The sequence below is a fragment of the Cherax quadricarinatus genome, unplaced genomic scaffold (genome assembly GCF_038502225.1).
Source record: "Cherax quadricarinatus isolate ZL_2023a unplaced genomic scaffold, ASM3850222v1 Contig257, whole genome shotgun sequence".
Classification (NCBI taxonomy): domain Eukaryota; kingdom Metazoa; phylum Arthropoda; class Malacostraca; order Decapoda; family Parastacidae; genus Cherax; species Cherax quadricarinatus.
In genome coordinates, this window is record NW_027195283.1 from 162,501 (window position 1) to 177,614 (window position 15,114).

A 15,114-nucleotide genomic window follows, 5' to 3' on the forward strand; every position below is an offset into this window, starting at 1 on the left:
CCTAACACTATTTTTGTGCTCCCTAAGTCTGTCAGGAAGAGATCGACCAGTTTCTCCAAAGTATTGAAGAGGGCAGGAGGAACAAGAAATAGAGTAGACACCAGGAGCATCTGTAGAGGGAGGAGAGGTATGAACGAGATTAGTGCAAAGAGTGTTAGTCTGGCGGAAAGTAAGTTCAATGTCTAAGGAATGGAGAGAGTTGTTGGGATTAGAAAGACTAGAAATGTAGGGAAGGCAGAGGACAGAAGAGTTCCCAGGAGTAGAGAGTTTGGGAGAGAAGAACCTACATTTAGCATGTGAGAAGGCAGAGTCAATGAAATGGGAAGGGTAGCCAAGACGGGAAAATGAATTATGAAGAGTGGAAATTTCGGATTGAAGGAACTGAGGATCACATATACGGAGAGCACGGAGAAAGAGGGAGATAAGAACACTTTTCTTGACAGAGGAAGCATGATAAGAAAAGTAGTGAATGTATATGCCACTGTGCATAGGCTTGCGGTAAACAGAAAAGGCAAAACCTGTATCTGAGCGGTGGACATGAACATCAAGAAAAGGAAGCACAGAGTTAGATTCCCATTCAGCTTTAAACTTAATGGAAGAGCATCAAGAAATGGTTGGAAGAGACAAGAGTCATGAGGCCACAGAGCAAAGATGTCATCAATATAGCGGAGCCTATATATATACCCATCCTGCTCTCCTTTTCGTTAGTGTGACTTTGTAAATGGTCCAAGTCAGACTGAAACGTCATCATAAGCTCCTCTCTTCTGTGTGCGGGTTATTTGTGTATTGTTCCAGCCATGGTATTGTGTCTTGTTTTGTTATTAACCCTTAAATGGTCCAAACGTATATATATATATATTTTTTTTTTTTTTTTCAACAAGTCGGTCGTCTCCCACCGAGGCAGGGTGACCCAAAAAAGAAAGAAAATCCCCAAAAAGAAAATACTTTCATCATCATTCAACACTTTCACCACACTCACACATTATCACTGCTTTTGCAGAGGTGCTCAGAATACAACAGCTTAGAAGCATATACGTATAAAGATACACAACATATCCCTCCAAACTGCCAATATCCCAAACCCCTCCTTTAAAGTTCAGGCATTGTACTTCCCATTTCCAGGACTCAAGTCCGACTATATGAAAATAACCGGTTTCCCTGAATCCCTTCACTAAATATTACCCTGCTCACACTCCAACAGATCGTCAGGTCCCAAGTATCATTCGTCTCCATTCACTCCTATCTAACACGCTCATGCACGCTTGCTGGAAGTCCAAGCCCCTCGCCCACAAAACCTCCTTTACCCCCTCTTTCCAACCCTTTCGAGGACGACCCCTACCCCTCTTTCCTTCCCCTATAGATTTATATGCTTTCCATGTCATTCTACTTTGATCCATTCTCTCTAAATGACCAAACCACCTCAACAACCCCTCTTCTGCCCTCTGACTAATGCTTTTATTAACTCCACACCTTCTCCTAATTTCCACACTCCGAATTTTCTGCATAATATTTACAGCACACATTGCCCTTAGGACATCTCCACTGCCTCCAACCGTCTCCTCGCTGCTGCATTTACCACCCAAGCTTCACATCCATATAAGAGTGTTGGTACTACTATACTTTCATACATTCCCTTCTTTGTCTCCATAGATAACGTTTTTTGACTCCACATATACCTCAACGCACCACTCACCTTTTTTCCCTCATCAGTTCTATGATTAACCTCATCCTTCATAAATCCATCCGCCGACACGTCAACTCCCAAGTATCTGAAAACATTCACTTTATATATTATATATTATATATTATATATTTATATATTCACTTATATATATGTGTATATATATATATATATATATATATATATATATATATATATACATATATATATATACATATATATATACATATATATATATATATTTTTATTTTTTTTTATTATCACACCGGCCGATTCCCACCAAGGCAGGGTGGCCCGAAAAAGAAAAACTTTCACCATCATTCACTCCATCACTGTCTTGCTAGAAGGGTGCTTTACACTACAGTTTTTAAACTGCAACATTAACACCCCTCCTTCAGAGTGCAGGCACTGTACTTCCCATCTCCAGGACTCAAGTCCGGCCTGCCGGTTTCCCTGAATCCCTTCATAAATGTTACTTTGCTCACACTCCAACAGCACGTCAAGTATTAAAAACCATTTGTCTCCATTCACTCCTATCAAACACGCTCACGCATGCCTGCTGGAAGTCCAAGCCCCTCGCACACAAAACCTCCTTTACCCCCTCCCTCCAACCTTTCCTAGGCCGACCCCTACCCCGCCTTCCTTCCACTACAGACTGATACACTCTTGAAGTCATTCTGTTTCGCTCCATTCTCTCTACATGTCCGAACCACCTCAACAACCCTTCCTCAGCCCTCTGGACAACAGTTTTGGTAATCCCGCACCTCCTCCTAACTTCCAAACTACGAATTCTCTGCATTATATTCACACCACATATATATATATATATATATATATATATATATATATACATGCAATAAGATCACAGTAAACAGGTGATTTCAGAATATGCAAAACAACCACTCTGAAAGAATAGAGAAATTCCAAGCGCTTTCGTGACTACTCACATTATCAAGGAACTAGGATAGTTCCTTGATAATGTGAGTAGTCACGAAAGTGCTTGGAATTTCTCTATTCTTTCAGAGTGGTTGTTTTGCATATATATACATATATACGTTCACTTGCGTAGGGCCCCAAAGGTATATATACGTTTTATTTTTCCTGCCTCCAAATTTGGCATGATTGGCCTGAGATGTCTGGTCAGCACAGAATGGGTCTTAACACTCGGTGTTCACCACATTAAAAAAATCTGGGACCACTTAGTACATTGTGGGAGCGCCAGTTAAATTGAGCGCCAGCTAGAGCAAACAGTACGGCAAACGCCAAGGATTCATATTACCACTTCTCTTTTAAGAGGAAAGTGATGTTAACCCCAAGTTTAGGGTCTGACGATCTCTGTCTATCTCAATCTCTGTCTGTCTGTCTCTGTTTATCTGTCTCTATCTGTCTATGTCTATCTGTCTCTGTCTATCTGTGTCTATTTCTGTCAATCTGTGTCTGTTTGTCTCTGGCCTTGTCTATCTGTCTCTGTCTATCTCTTTCAATCTGTCTTTGTCTATCTGTCTCACAGGTACACATAAATACAGTGGACCCCCACATAACGATATTATTTCAATCCAGAAGTCTGTTTGGGTGCCGTTATAGACTGAATTTGTTCCCATAAGAAATATTGTGAATTAGATTAGTCCGTTTCAGACCCCTAAAAATACACCTACAAAAGCACTTACAAAAATACACTTACATAATTGGTCGAGTTGGGAGCTGATCGTTATGCGGGGTCCACTGTACAAGTATACATAGTATAAATTACCTAGGATAACCCAAAAATCCAGACAAATTGCTATACTCTGCTTGAAAATGTGAGTAAAGATGATGACGCAGTCTTGTGGCTCTCTCTGAGACAGAAAGCTAGACGGATAGACAGATAGGCAGGGAGCTTGACAGACAAATAGACAGACAGAAATGTTTGTGTACCAACAAAAGCAAAGCAAGGGGGATGGTCATCTAATCTTTTCTTATCAGCTGCACCCTCCCCCACCCTCGTGTATGCTCATCAAACATCAGCTCTTATCAGATGTTATCTCCCCTTATGTCACTGTCAGGGGTGGACTTTGTTTTTCATGCTACAAGGGAACATATCATCGTCATCGTCATCGTCCTCCTCCTCTACATCCAAATATCCAAAACATTGCTGGGGCCTATAAATACTTTGTTTATATTCCAAGACAATAGTAAATGACCAAGGCAGGTGTAAATGTCCACCTGTCAGTGTGTTTGTGACAATTTCAGTACCTAATACTAGTGTCAGAACACAGATTGGTTATAAAATGACAAGACCTACTACAAATTGCAATTATCAATACATAAAAATTACATAAAATAATATGAAAAATAGAAAAAAGGGTATATCAGCAACACTTCTGCAAGCAGCAGGACTCCATGTTGCCGTCACATGAGCATCCAGTGCCAACTTCTCGGCCTCACATCTCGGTAAGTACTGACCCTAAAAATTTTTTTTTATTCTAAAATACTTAAAAAAAATGTGCTCTTTTTTCTATAAAAAAAAAGATTTTTTTCTTCAAAATATTTGGGGCGCTGTGCGAGTGAACGTATATATACATTTGGACCTTTAAGGGTTAATTAGTGATGGATTTTGAAGGATCTGCCTAGTATGGGCCAGCAGGCCTATTGCAGTGTTCCTCCTTTCTTATGTTCATATGTTCTTATAACCATACTAGACAGACTGTTCAACTCATCAGCATAAGAAAGGAGGGACACTGCAGTAGGCCTGTTGGCCTATACTTGGCATGTCCTTCACAAATCCAACCCACTAACAGAATAAACACTACCCAAGCAATAAGCTTTGATAATTCTGTTTACTCACGTGCAAGTCCCACTCAAATCCAACCCCTCTCACTCATGTATTTATCCAACTTAAATTTGAAACTACCCAAAGTTTTTGCTTCGATTGGACCTTGGGTAGCTTTAAAAAGAGATTGGACAAATATATGAGTGGGAGGAGCATGTATGTATATACAATACATATTTTAGATGTTTTCTTGTGTTTTATGGTTGTACATGGTTCAATAGGTTAAGGAAGAGTATTGTATTAAATTTCCCTACAATATATTGGGGCACCAAGCATTCGCGAGGCTCTTGAGCCCCTAACCCTCACGAATGTTGAGGAAGACCTGTATTGGCAGAAAGGTGGGCTAGTACAAATATGAGTAGGGGGGGAGGGGTTGAAGAGGATTGGAATACAGTGGTACTTCGGGATACGAACAGCTCAAAGCTCGAACAATTATGTAAATGTATTTATGTAAGTGCTTTCGTAAGTGTATTTTTGGGGGTCTGAAACGGATTAATCTAAATTACATTATTCCTTATGAGAACAGATTCGTTCGGTATCAGCACTCGAACAGCCTTCTGGAACGAATTAAGCTCATATCCTGAGGTACCACTGTAGTTTTAAAAATGGAGTATTAGAATGTGGGACAGAAGTTTGTGGTTACAGGAGGGTGGGTGCAGGAGGAAAGAGGAGTGATTGGGGGAATGATGAAGTAAAGGGTGTGATAAAAGAGAAAAAGATAGCTTATGAGAGATTTTTACAAAGCAGAAGTGTTATAAGAAGAGCAGAGTATATGGAGAGTAAAAGAAAGGTGAAGAGAGTGGTGAGAGAGTGCAAAAGGAGAGCAGAGATAGAGTTGGAGAGGCACTGTCAAGAAATTTTGCAGAAAATAAGAAAAAATTTTGAAGTGAGATAAATAAGTTAAGGGAACGAATGGATTTGTTGATGAAAAACAGAGTAGGGGAGTTAGTAGATGGGGAGCTGGAGGTACTGGGTAGATGGCGGGAATATTTTGAGGAACTTTTAACCCTTAAACTGTCCAAACGTAGATCTACGTTTGCTCGCGTAGTGCTCTGAACGTAGATCTACATTTTTTTTTACATTGTTTCTCATGGAGAAAATCAAGGTCGGAGTGCTACGCGTGCAAATGTAGATCTATGTTTGGACAGGTTTAGGGTTAAATGTCAATGAAGAAAGGGAGGTATAATATTTTTTAGGAGCGAAGAAGAGCAGGATGTAGTGTGGGGGAGGTGCATGATGCATTACGTTGAATGAAAGGGGGTCAAGCAGCTGGAACTGTCAGGATCATGACAGAAATGTTAAAAGCAGTGGGGATATAGTATTGGAGTGGTTGGTATTTTTGTTTAATAAATGTATGACAGAGGGGAAGGTACCTAGGGATTGGCAGCATGTATAGTTCTTTTATATAAAGGGAAGGGGGATAAAAGGGGCTGTAAAAATTATAGGGGAATAAGTTTACTAAGTACAGTATACCAGGAAAAGTGTACGATAGGGTTATTATTGAGAGAATTAGAGGTAAGACAGAGAGTAGGATTGCAGATGAGCAAGGAGGCTTTAGAGTGGGTAGGGGTTGTGTAGATCAAGTGTTTACATTGAAGCATATATGTGAACAGTATTTAGAACATAGGGAAGTTTTTATTGCATTTATGGATTTAGAAAGGCATGTGATAGAGCAGATAGGGGAGCAATGTGGCAGATGTTGCAGTTGTATGGAATAGGTAGTAAGTTGCTAAATGGTGTAAAGAGTTTTTATGAGAATAGTGAGGCTCAGGTTAGGGTGTGTAGGAGAGAGGGAGACTACTTCCCAGTAAAAATCTTAAACATTGATGTGTAATATCACCATGGTTGTTTAATATATTAATAGATGGGGTTGTGAAGGAGGTAAATGCTAGGGTGTTGGGGAGGTGGGGTGGGATTAAATTATGGGGAATCAAGTACAAAATGGGAGTTGACACAGTTACTTTTTGCTGATGATACTGTGCTTATGGGAGATTCTAAAGAAAATTACAAAAGTTAGTGGACGAGTTTGGGAGGGTGTGTAAAGGTAGAAAGTTGAAAGTGAACATGGATAAGAGTAAGGTGATGAGGGTATCAAATGATTTAGATGAAGAAAAATTGGATATCACATTGGAGAGAGGGAGTATGGAAGAAGTGAATGTTTTCAGATATTTGGGAGTTGATGTGTCAGCAGATGGGTTTATGAAGGATGAGGTTAACCATAGAATTGATGAAGAAAAAAAGGTGAGTGGTGCATTTAAGTATATGTGGAGACTAAAAAACATTATCTATGGAGGCAAAGAAGGGAATGTATGAAAGTACTGTATAGTGGTACCAACACTCTTATATGGGTATGAAGCTTGGGCTGTAAATGCTGCAGCGAGGAGGTGGTTGGAGGCAGTGGAAATGTCCTGTCTAAGGGCAACGTGTGCTGTAAATATTATGCAGAGAATTCGAAGTGTGGAAATTAGGAGCAGGTGTGGAGTTAATAAAAGTATCAGTCAGAGGGCTGAAGAGGGGTTTTTGAGGTGGTTTAGTCATTTAGAGAGAATGGATGAAAGTACAGTAGAATGACATGGAGAGCGTATAAATCTGTAGGGGAAGGAAAGCGGTGTAGGGGTTGTCCTTGAAAAGGTTGGAGGGAGGGGGTAGGGAGGTTTTGTGGACAAGGGGCTTGGGCTTCCAGCAAGCTTGCGGGATCATGTTAGATAGGAGTGAATGGAGGCGAATGGTTTTTGGGACCTGACGAGCTGTTGGAATGTGAGCAAGGTAATATTCAGTGAAGGGATACAAGGAAACTGGTTATTTTTATATAGCCAGAATTGAGTACTGGAAATGGGAAGTACAATGCCTGCACTTTAAAGGAGGGGTTTGGGATATTGGCAGTTTGGAGGGATATGTTATACTATAATTATTATTATTTTTATTATTAACACATCAGCCAATTCCCACCAAGGCAGGGTGGCCCGAAAAAGAAAAACTTTCATCTTCATTCATTCCATCACTGTCTTCCCAGAGGGGTGCTTTACACTAAAGTTTATAAAACTGCAACATTAACACCCCTCCTTCAGAGTGCAGACACTGTACTTCCCATCTCCAGGACTCAAGTCTGGCCTGCCGGTTTCCCTGAATCCCTTCATAAATGTTACTTTGCTCACACTCCAACAGCATGTCAAGTATTAAAAACCATTTGTCTCCATTCTCTCCTATCAAATATGCTCACACATGCTTGCTGGAAGTCCAAGCCCCTCACACACAAAACCTCCTTGACCCCCTCCCTCCAACCTTTCCTAGGCTGACCCCTACCCCACCTTCCCTCCACTACAGATTTATACACTCTAAGTCATTCTGTTTCGTTCCATTCTCTCTACACATCCGAACCACCTCAACAACCCTTCCTCAGCCCTCTGGACAACAGTTTTGGTAATCCTGCACCTCCTCCTAACTTCCATACTATGAATTCTCTGCATTATATTCACACCAAACTGTTGTATCTGGGCACCTCTGCAAAGACAGTGATTATGTATGAGTGAAGTAAAAGTGTTGAATGATGATGAGAATATTTTCTTTTTGGGGGTTTTCTTTCTTTTTGGGTTGCCCTGCCTCGGTAGGAGATGGCTGACTTGTTCAAAAAAAAAGAAAAATCGGTAGTTAAAGATTGTTTGTTAAGAAATCAACATTGTATCACAAAAATGTTGAGAAGAAATGTCTTATGGAAAGAGGGTTAATGACTCATTGTTATTCTAGAAATCTGATATCAGATGTCACTGAATTAATGAATATTGGCCTTCTAATACTTCATAATAAAATTTGAAACCGAGTTTTTCTTAATTTCATTCATAGGTAATAGTTACCAATCAGATGACAACTAGGATAGAGAGTGCAGGTTCATCACAGTTGGTAGCAGCATTGGGGGAAACCTGGGGTCATTGCCCAACATTACGACTTACTCTTCACTGGTCTGGGAGAACAAGGGTTGCTACACTCACTAAGGCACCACATCGGAATAATTCATCTGTCAGTTATCAGGTATTTACATAATTTTAACCATTTTAAACAAAATTTAGAGGGGGAGAAGAAAGAACAAAAAGGCACAATACCATGACTGGAACGATACACAAATAGCCCCCACATAAGAGAGAGGAGCTTATGATGATGTTTCAGTCCAACTTGGACCATTTACAAAGTCACACTTTGCAATTGGTCCAAGTCGGACCGAAACGTCGTTGTAAGCTCCTCTCTCTCCTATGTGCAGGTTATAAGTGCACATATGGTGTTTAGAAGGGGGAAAAGTGATTTCATTCATGTCTTGTTTTGTATGGAATATGAAGGTTTTATTTACTAATTATGGCTACATATAACCAGAAAAAGTTGGACAGATTTCAGCTGTATAAATATTTTAAGTGTATGAGTGACATTTTCAGCACTGAAATAATCAGAGGAAGCTCTGCAACATTCCAACTTGACCGTGTTATTTCTTTGTCAGGTGACGGTGGCTGGTATAAGGGATTTGTCCAACTTGAGTCATGAAAAAGCAACTAGTATACCTGAAGAAATACCAGAGGCTAAGAAGAGGAAGCTAACTAGTGACTGATGTTGAGGCATCATACAGTCAGATAATTAAGTCACAATATCATATATCATAGCTAGAACAATTCACAGCTAACCTACAAACTAATGAAACATTGCCTAGTTTCATCTCCATTATTTTGATTAGATGTGAATCAGATAATTATGGTAGTAACATTCTACTTTAAACTTCACACAAACTTGTTTGACAAATTAATAACTATATATCATCCACCTGACTTCAGTTCCATGGTGGGAAAGGGGTGGTATCTACCCAAAAAGTATGGCTTGTCCACACTTCTAAGTTAGGAATTCCAAGAAAAATGAGATACAGTACAGTGGACCCCCGCATAATGATATTAATCTGTTCCTGAGAGCTCATTGTTATGCGAAATTATATTATCGTTATGCGAGTGAATTTTCCCCATGAGAAATAATGGAAATCAAATTAATCCGTGCAAGACACCCCAAAGTATGAAAAAAAAAAATTTTACCACATGAAATATTAATAAAATAAAAATAAAATAAAAATAAATAAAATGGTCTATTATGGAAGGGAAAGAGCCGAAAATCCTCAGATCAAGAGCCCTTCAGTAATATGAAGGCACTCCTTTTGAAGGATCATTTCATCAAATAATAATAATCATAGCTTAGCACTAAACCCACAAGGATCACACAGTCATCTCAATAAAGCTTGTACATTTACAATGTAATATGGAAATTATACATCTAGAAATCTGTCTTAATTTTTGAACTACTCTAAACCTTACAGTACTTCTTTCTTTCAACACACCGGCCATATCCCACCAAGGCACAGTGGCCTAAAAAAATGAAACTAGTTTCTTTTTAACCTTAGTAATATGTATATACAGGAGAAGGGGTTACTAGCCTCGTTCCCAGCATTTTAGTCGCCTCTCAACACGTATGGCTTATGAAGGAAGAATTCTGTTCCACTTCCCTCATGGAGATAAGAGGAAATAAACAAGGAGAAGAACTAGTAAGAAAAATAGAAGAAAACCTAGAGGTGTGTATATATATGCTTGTACATGCATGTACATGTATGCACCTGGAGAAGAGAGAAGTGTAGAGGAGAGAGAGAGAGATTTTGGGAAATGTTGAGTGAATGCGTGGGGAGTTTTGAATCAAGTGTGAGAGTAATGGTGGTTGGGGATTTCAATGCTTAAGTGGGTAAAAATGTTATGGAGGGAGTAGTAGGTAAATTTGGGGTGCCAGGGGTAAATGTAAATGGGGAGCCTTTAATTGAGCTATGTGTAGAAAGAGATTTGGTAATAAGTAATACATATTTTATGAAAAAGAGGATAAATAAATATACAAGGTATGATGTAGCCAGGGCCGGATTACCGCATAGGCAAACTAGGCATTTGCCTAGGGCCCCGCGCATTTGGGGGCCCCGCAGTCCAAGGGGTTCAGGGGCTCATCCAAGACTGCGCACATGGTGCAAGTGCAAAGGGGTCCCTACCTAAAAAGTTCAAGTGTTTGGAGAGTAAAATTGATTTTTAAAAATTAATCAAAACAAAAATAAATAATGAAATAAAATAAAAATAAATAAACCTAACCATAGATGGCAACACTCAACACGCCTTTGTTTACATCAGAACAGCTGTGTTTTCCCGCTAATGGGCGAGTATGGGAGATTCCTCTCCAATTTTCTGTAGTAATTACACGTTATCTAGACTTGTACTGTGACAAATTAACTGAAGTGTTGTTGATAGACATTGATGTGTATGGATAAATGTTTGTTTTCACCTCTAAATGTAAAGGGAGGTACCTGATAGGGTTACTTGACCAGTAAAGACACATGGACCAGTAAAGACGCATTTTTGGTAAAAATACTATAAAGAAAAACCTAAAAACGCAAACTGACTTCCGTTTGTAGGTTTTAAAAGCACTTTGCCCTGTCTTTAAGTCTTTGTCATTTTAATAACAGATCTCAATTGATTGATGTTCTACATCACTTCCGTCGCAAATGCTTAGTTTTCAAGTTGCAACGGAAGTGATGTAGAACATCAATTAATTTACTACATATTTCCCCAGAAACACATAAGCCATATCAGAAAGTCGTTGGTTGGGTGAAACTGAAAATTGTCCCTGCATTCTTTAATTCTCATGCCCTTATCTATGGTGGTAGGCCATATATCATGCAAAACATAATGATTAGTTTAGTTATGAAAATGGTAATATAAATACCATTGTGCATTGTTCTTGGACTCGGTATGATTTCTGTTTAAGTAAATTGGAGATCAAGGAGGATGAATTAGTAAAATATTCGTAGCCCAAATCACTAACCTAATCTATGGTAAAAGTTCTGTATATGACTCCTTTCTGGTAACGTTTTGAATTTTTAGATGCACAGCCAGAGGAAAGGGGGGCTACAAGGGCCATATCCCCCCAATTGACAGAAAAAAAAATTTAATAATAATTAAAAAATTAATAATAATTGATAATGAAAAATTTGCATTTGCATGATTACAGACAGTGATACATCCTCATTATGGCATCTCGTGAACGTGATGCTGGACGTTCTTATGCGAGTGGGTCACAGAAAAGAAAGAAGAAAATTCAAGAACAGAATTTTTTTGGTCCCTAAAGTTCCACAGGACAGATCCAGCATGGCCATAATGGGACGGCTGAGCTGGCTGGCCCTTAAACCCTCCCAAACAAACAGCATTCTCTCTATTTTGGCGTGGATTGTTGGTAGGCATCTATTTAATTTATAGATTTACCCTTCAGGGAAGGAGTAGGTAGTTTTACTGTTAGTACACTAATATTAGGTTTACTAAGGCAACTGTAGATAATAATAATGTAGACCTAAGACCTTAACATAGGTAGTAATAGGCCGATAATGTAGGCAAACACTAGGTTAAGCTAGCTAGGGATAACTGGCAGCCCTAGCTTGAATGACGAGGCGCGGGTCTCAAAGACACAATAGTGTCCTTCTTAAGACAGACACCAACTGGACAAGACGTGCCGTGATCAGCAGATGGCGCCCCCCACGTGTCTTCACATTTGAGACCTGGGGAAATCTGGTAGAGGCACCTCGATGTACCATAGATGACCTCCTCTGTCAGGCCCATACAGTAAGACAAGACCTCCACTATATCTCGTAGATTTCTGGCCAGTGTCTGGGGAGATTGTGAGTGAGTTTGATCTGTGGGCCCGGTGTGCAACAGGCAGTGCATGCCCAGTAAGTACCAGTGTCTCTTGGCAGTCTGGAAGCTAGTGTCCGTGTCTGCATAGTTATACTAGGGGATACATACTCTCTTGGATATAGGAATTTCTGAGGTGCAGGCAGGACACTAATAACGATTGAATATTGCAGGAATTAAGGCTCCCGGTTGCATGTGGTTTCTGAGGGGAAGTCCAAAGGGGCTAAGGCTAAGCTTAGGGAAGTTGAAGATCAGGATATATGCTGCAACACCAAGTAAGTTAGTCCTTTATACGTGCATGCAGGCGAGTTTTCTTGCAACATCAATCATTTGTGAAAATCTGTCCTATAAGCCACTTGTGAGGCTGAGGTACCCACCTCAGAGCTCGGTGTCAACAGAGTTTGCCAGGGCAGGTGACTCACTTGGAGGCAGTCCACACAAATTTTCACACCCTGTACCATATGGTACAATGTACTATATGGTACAATGTACTATATGGTACCATTGTACCATATGGTACCATTGTACCATATGATACCATTGTATGACATGGCACCATTCTACCATATGGTACCATTGTACCATATGGCACAATGGTACCATATGGTTCAAACGCATAGAATTCGTCTTCAGCTCCACTTCCATCAGTCTTAGAACTGTAAGTTGTGAAGAGGAGAGTCAGAATTCGCCCGGAGAGTGAGTGGGGAGTGAGAGCTTCCTTGCCACCAAGCACTATGAACAAAGCTACTTTGCCGGCGTTCCCACAATGCCATGTGGGTGTCCAGATTTTTTCTATGGTATGCACACTGACCACCCAGACCCATTCTCTTAGATGTAGGCCTACCAGCCTTCTCGTGCTAAATTTGACGGCGCTAGAATTTTGGCGTAGATCTACGGTTTGGACCCTGAACGTAAAGCCTTAGATCTACCGGACGGACTCTGAAAGGGTTAAGTAAATTGGAGATCAAGGAGGATGAATTAGTAAAATATTCGTAGCCCAAATCACTAACCTAATCTATGGTAAAAGTTCTGTATATGACTCCTTTCTGGTAACGTTATGAATTTTTAGATGCGCAGCCAGAGGAAAGGAGGCTACAAGGGCCATATCCCCCCCCCAATTGACAGAAAAAATAATTTAATAATAAAAAATTAATAATAATTGATAATGAAAAATTTGTATTTGCATGATTACAGACAGTGATACATCCTCATTATGGCATCTCGTGAACGTGATGCTGGACGTTCTTATGCGAGTGGGTCACAGAAAAGAAAGAAGAAAATTCAAGAAGAAGAACAGAAAAAGAAAGATGTAGGAAGCTGCAGAAAGATCACAGACATGCTCACGAAAACAGTTTCTGATGTTATCAGTACAGTTGAATCTGCAGATACGTCAGATCATACAGGAAGCCCTCCCTCCATTATTTCTCAGCCAGCATCTACTTCTTTTGTGTCTCCTCTCAATGTCTCAACGGACATTTCATCCACAGGATTTGTCTTAAAAGATCCTGCCTCATGGCCAAATGTAACCCCAGATTCTCTATGTAATACCTTCATTGCAGAAAACTTCAGTCAAACTCTGAACATTGACTTTAGGAAATCAGCAAGGATTTATGATGATGGATGTCGTCGTTGTTTAAAGTCATCTATGTTTTATAGGAAGCTTGCAAATTCAGAAACTGTGAAAAGATCATGGATGGTATACTCTGAAAGCTCAGGAAAAGTGTACTGTTCAGCATGCAAGCTATTTTCTACCAAAGAAAATACCTTCACACAGGGGTTCAACGACTGGAAAAATTCCAAGCGTTTCGAGGAACATGAAAACAGGACCACTCACAGGAGCTGCATTTTAGCCAGTGTATTTCGTGCACAGAAAAAAGGCTTATTGGATTCTCAATTGGAAAATCAAACTGAAAAAGAGCGCACTTATTGGAGAAAAGTTCTAGAAAGAGTTGTTGCTGTTGTAAAATTCTTAGCTCTAAGAGGACTTGCTTTCCGTGGAGAAAATGAGGTTTTTGGTTCGGAAAACAATGGCAATTTCCTAGGGATCATAGAACTGTTAGCACAATTCGATCCATTCTTAGCAAATCATGTGTCACGCCTTGGGAATGCAGGAAGAGGCACTGTATCTCTTACATGTCATCTACTATATGCAATGAATTTATTGAACTGATGAATAAGGAGGTCCTCAATAACATCATAGCAGCTGTGAAAACTGAAATACTTTGCAATAAGTGTAGATTCAACACCAGATATTTCACATACAGATCAATTGACATTCATTGCTCGCTTTGTCGACTCCAGTGGTAAGCCTGTAGAGCGCTTTATAAAATTCATTCCTCTTTCAGGCCATGATGGAGAAACAATGATGAATGTAGTACTGGATACTCTGCTTGAACATGATCTCTCTATTATGGATTGCCGTGGCCAGAGCTACGACAATGCAAGTAACATGTCGGGTAAATATAATGGATTGCAAGCCCGTATCAAGCAAATCAACCCACTTGCTGAATATGTGCCCTGCTCAGCACATTCTCTTAATCTTGTTGGGTCATGTGCTGCGGAGTGTTGTGTCGCTGCAGTTTCATTTTTTGGACTTTTACAAGCACACTTTAATTTTTTCTCTGCTTCAACGCATCGGTGGAGTATACTCAAGTCAACCATTCATGGAGATGTCATCAAATCATTATCAACAACAAGGTGGTCAGCGCAGCATGATGCAACACATGCTTTGAAAGACAGCTTTGCTGAAATTACCTGGAGTTTACCTGGAGAGAGTTCTGGGGGTCAACGCCCCCGTGGCCCGGTCTGTTACCAGGCCTCCTGGTGGATCAGAGCCTGATCAACCAGGCTGTTGCTGCTGGCTGCACGCAAACCAACGTACGAGCCACAGC

At 40.1% G+C, this 15,114-nt stretch overlaps 1 protein-coding gene across 3 annotated transcripts in view; it reads left to right on the top strand.

The window, feature by feature from the left end:
• The window catches only part of LOC128686638 (DNA repair protein RAD51 homolog 3-like), a 61,124-nt gene extending 51,327 nt beyond the window's left edge, over window positions 1-9,797 (top strand). For 2 of the 3 annotated variants that reach the window (XM_070080262.1, XM_070080263.1), the window contains exons 8-9: window positions 8,331-8,516; window positions 8,974-9,797. In XM_070080262.1, the coding sequence (XP_069936363.1) occupies window positions 8,331-8,516; window positions 8,974-9,081 (294 nt within the window). In that variant the 3' untranslated portion in view covers window positions 9,082-9,797. The remainder of the gene's footprint in view (window positions 1-8,330; window positions 8,517-8,973) is intronic. The other variant, XM_070080264.1, reaches the window with a different exon arrangement.
• The last annotated feature ends 5,317 nt before the right edge of the window (window positions 9,798-15,114 follow it).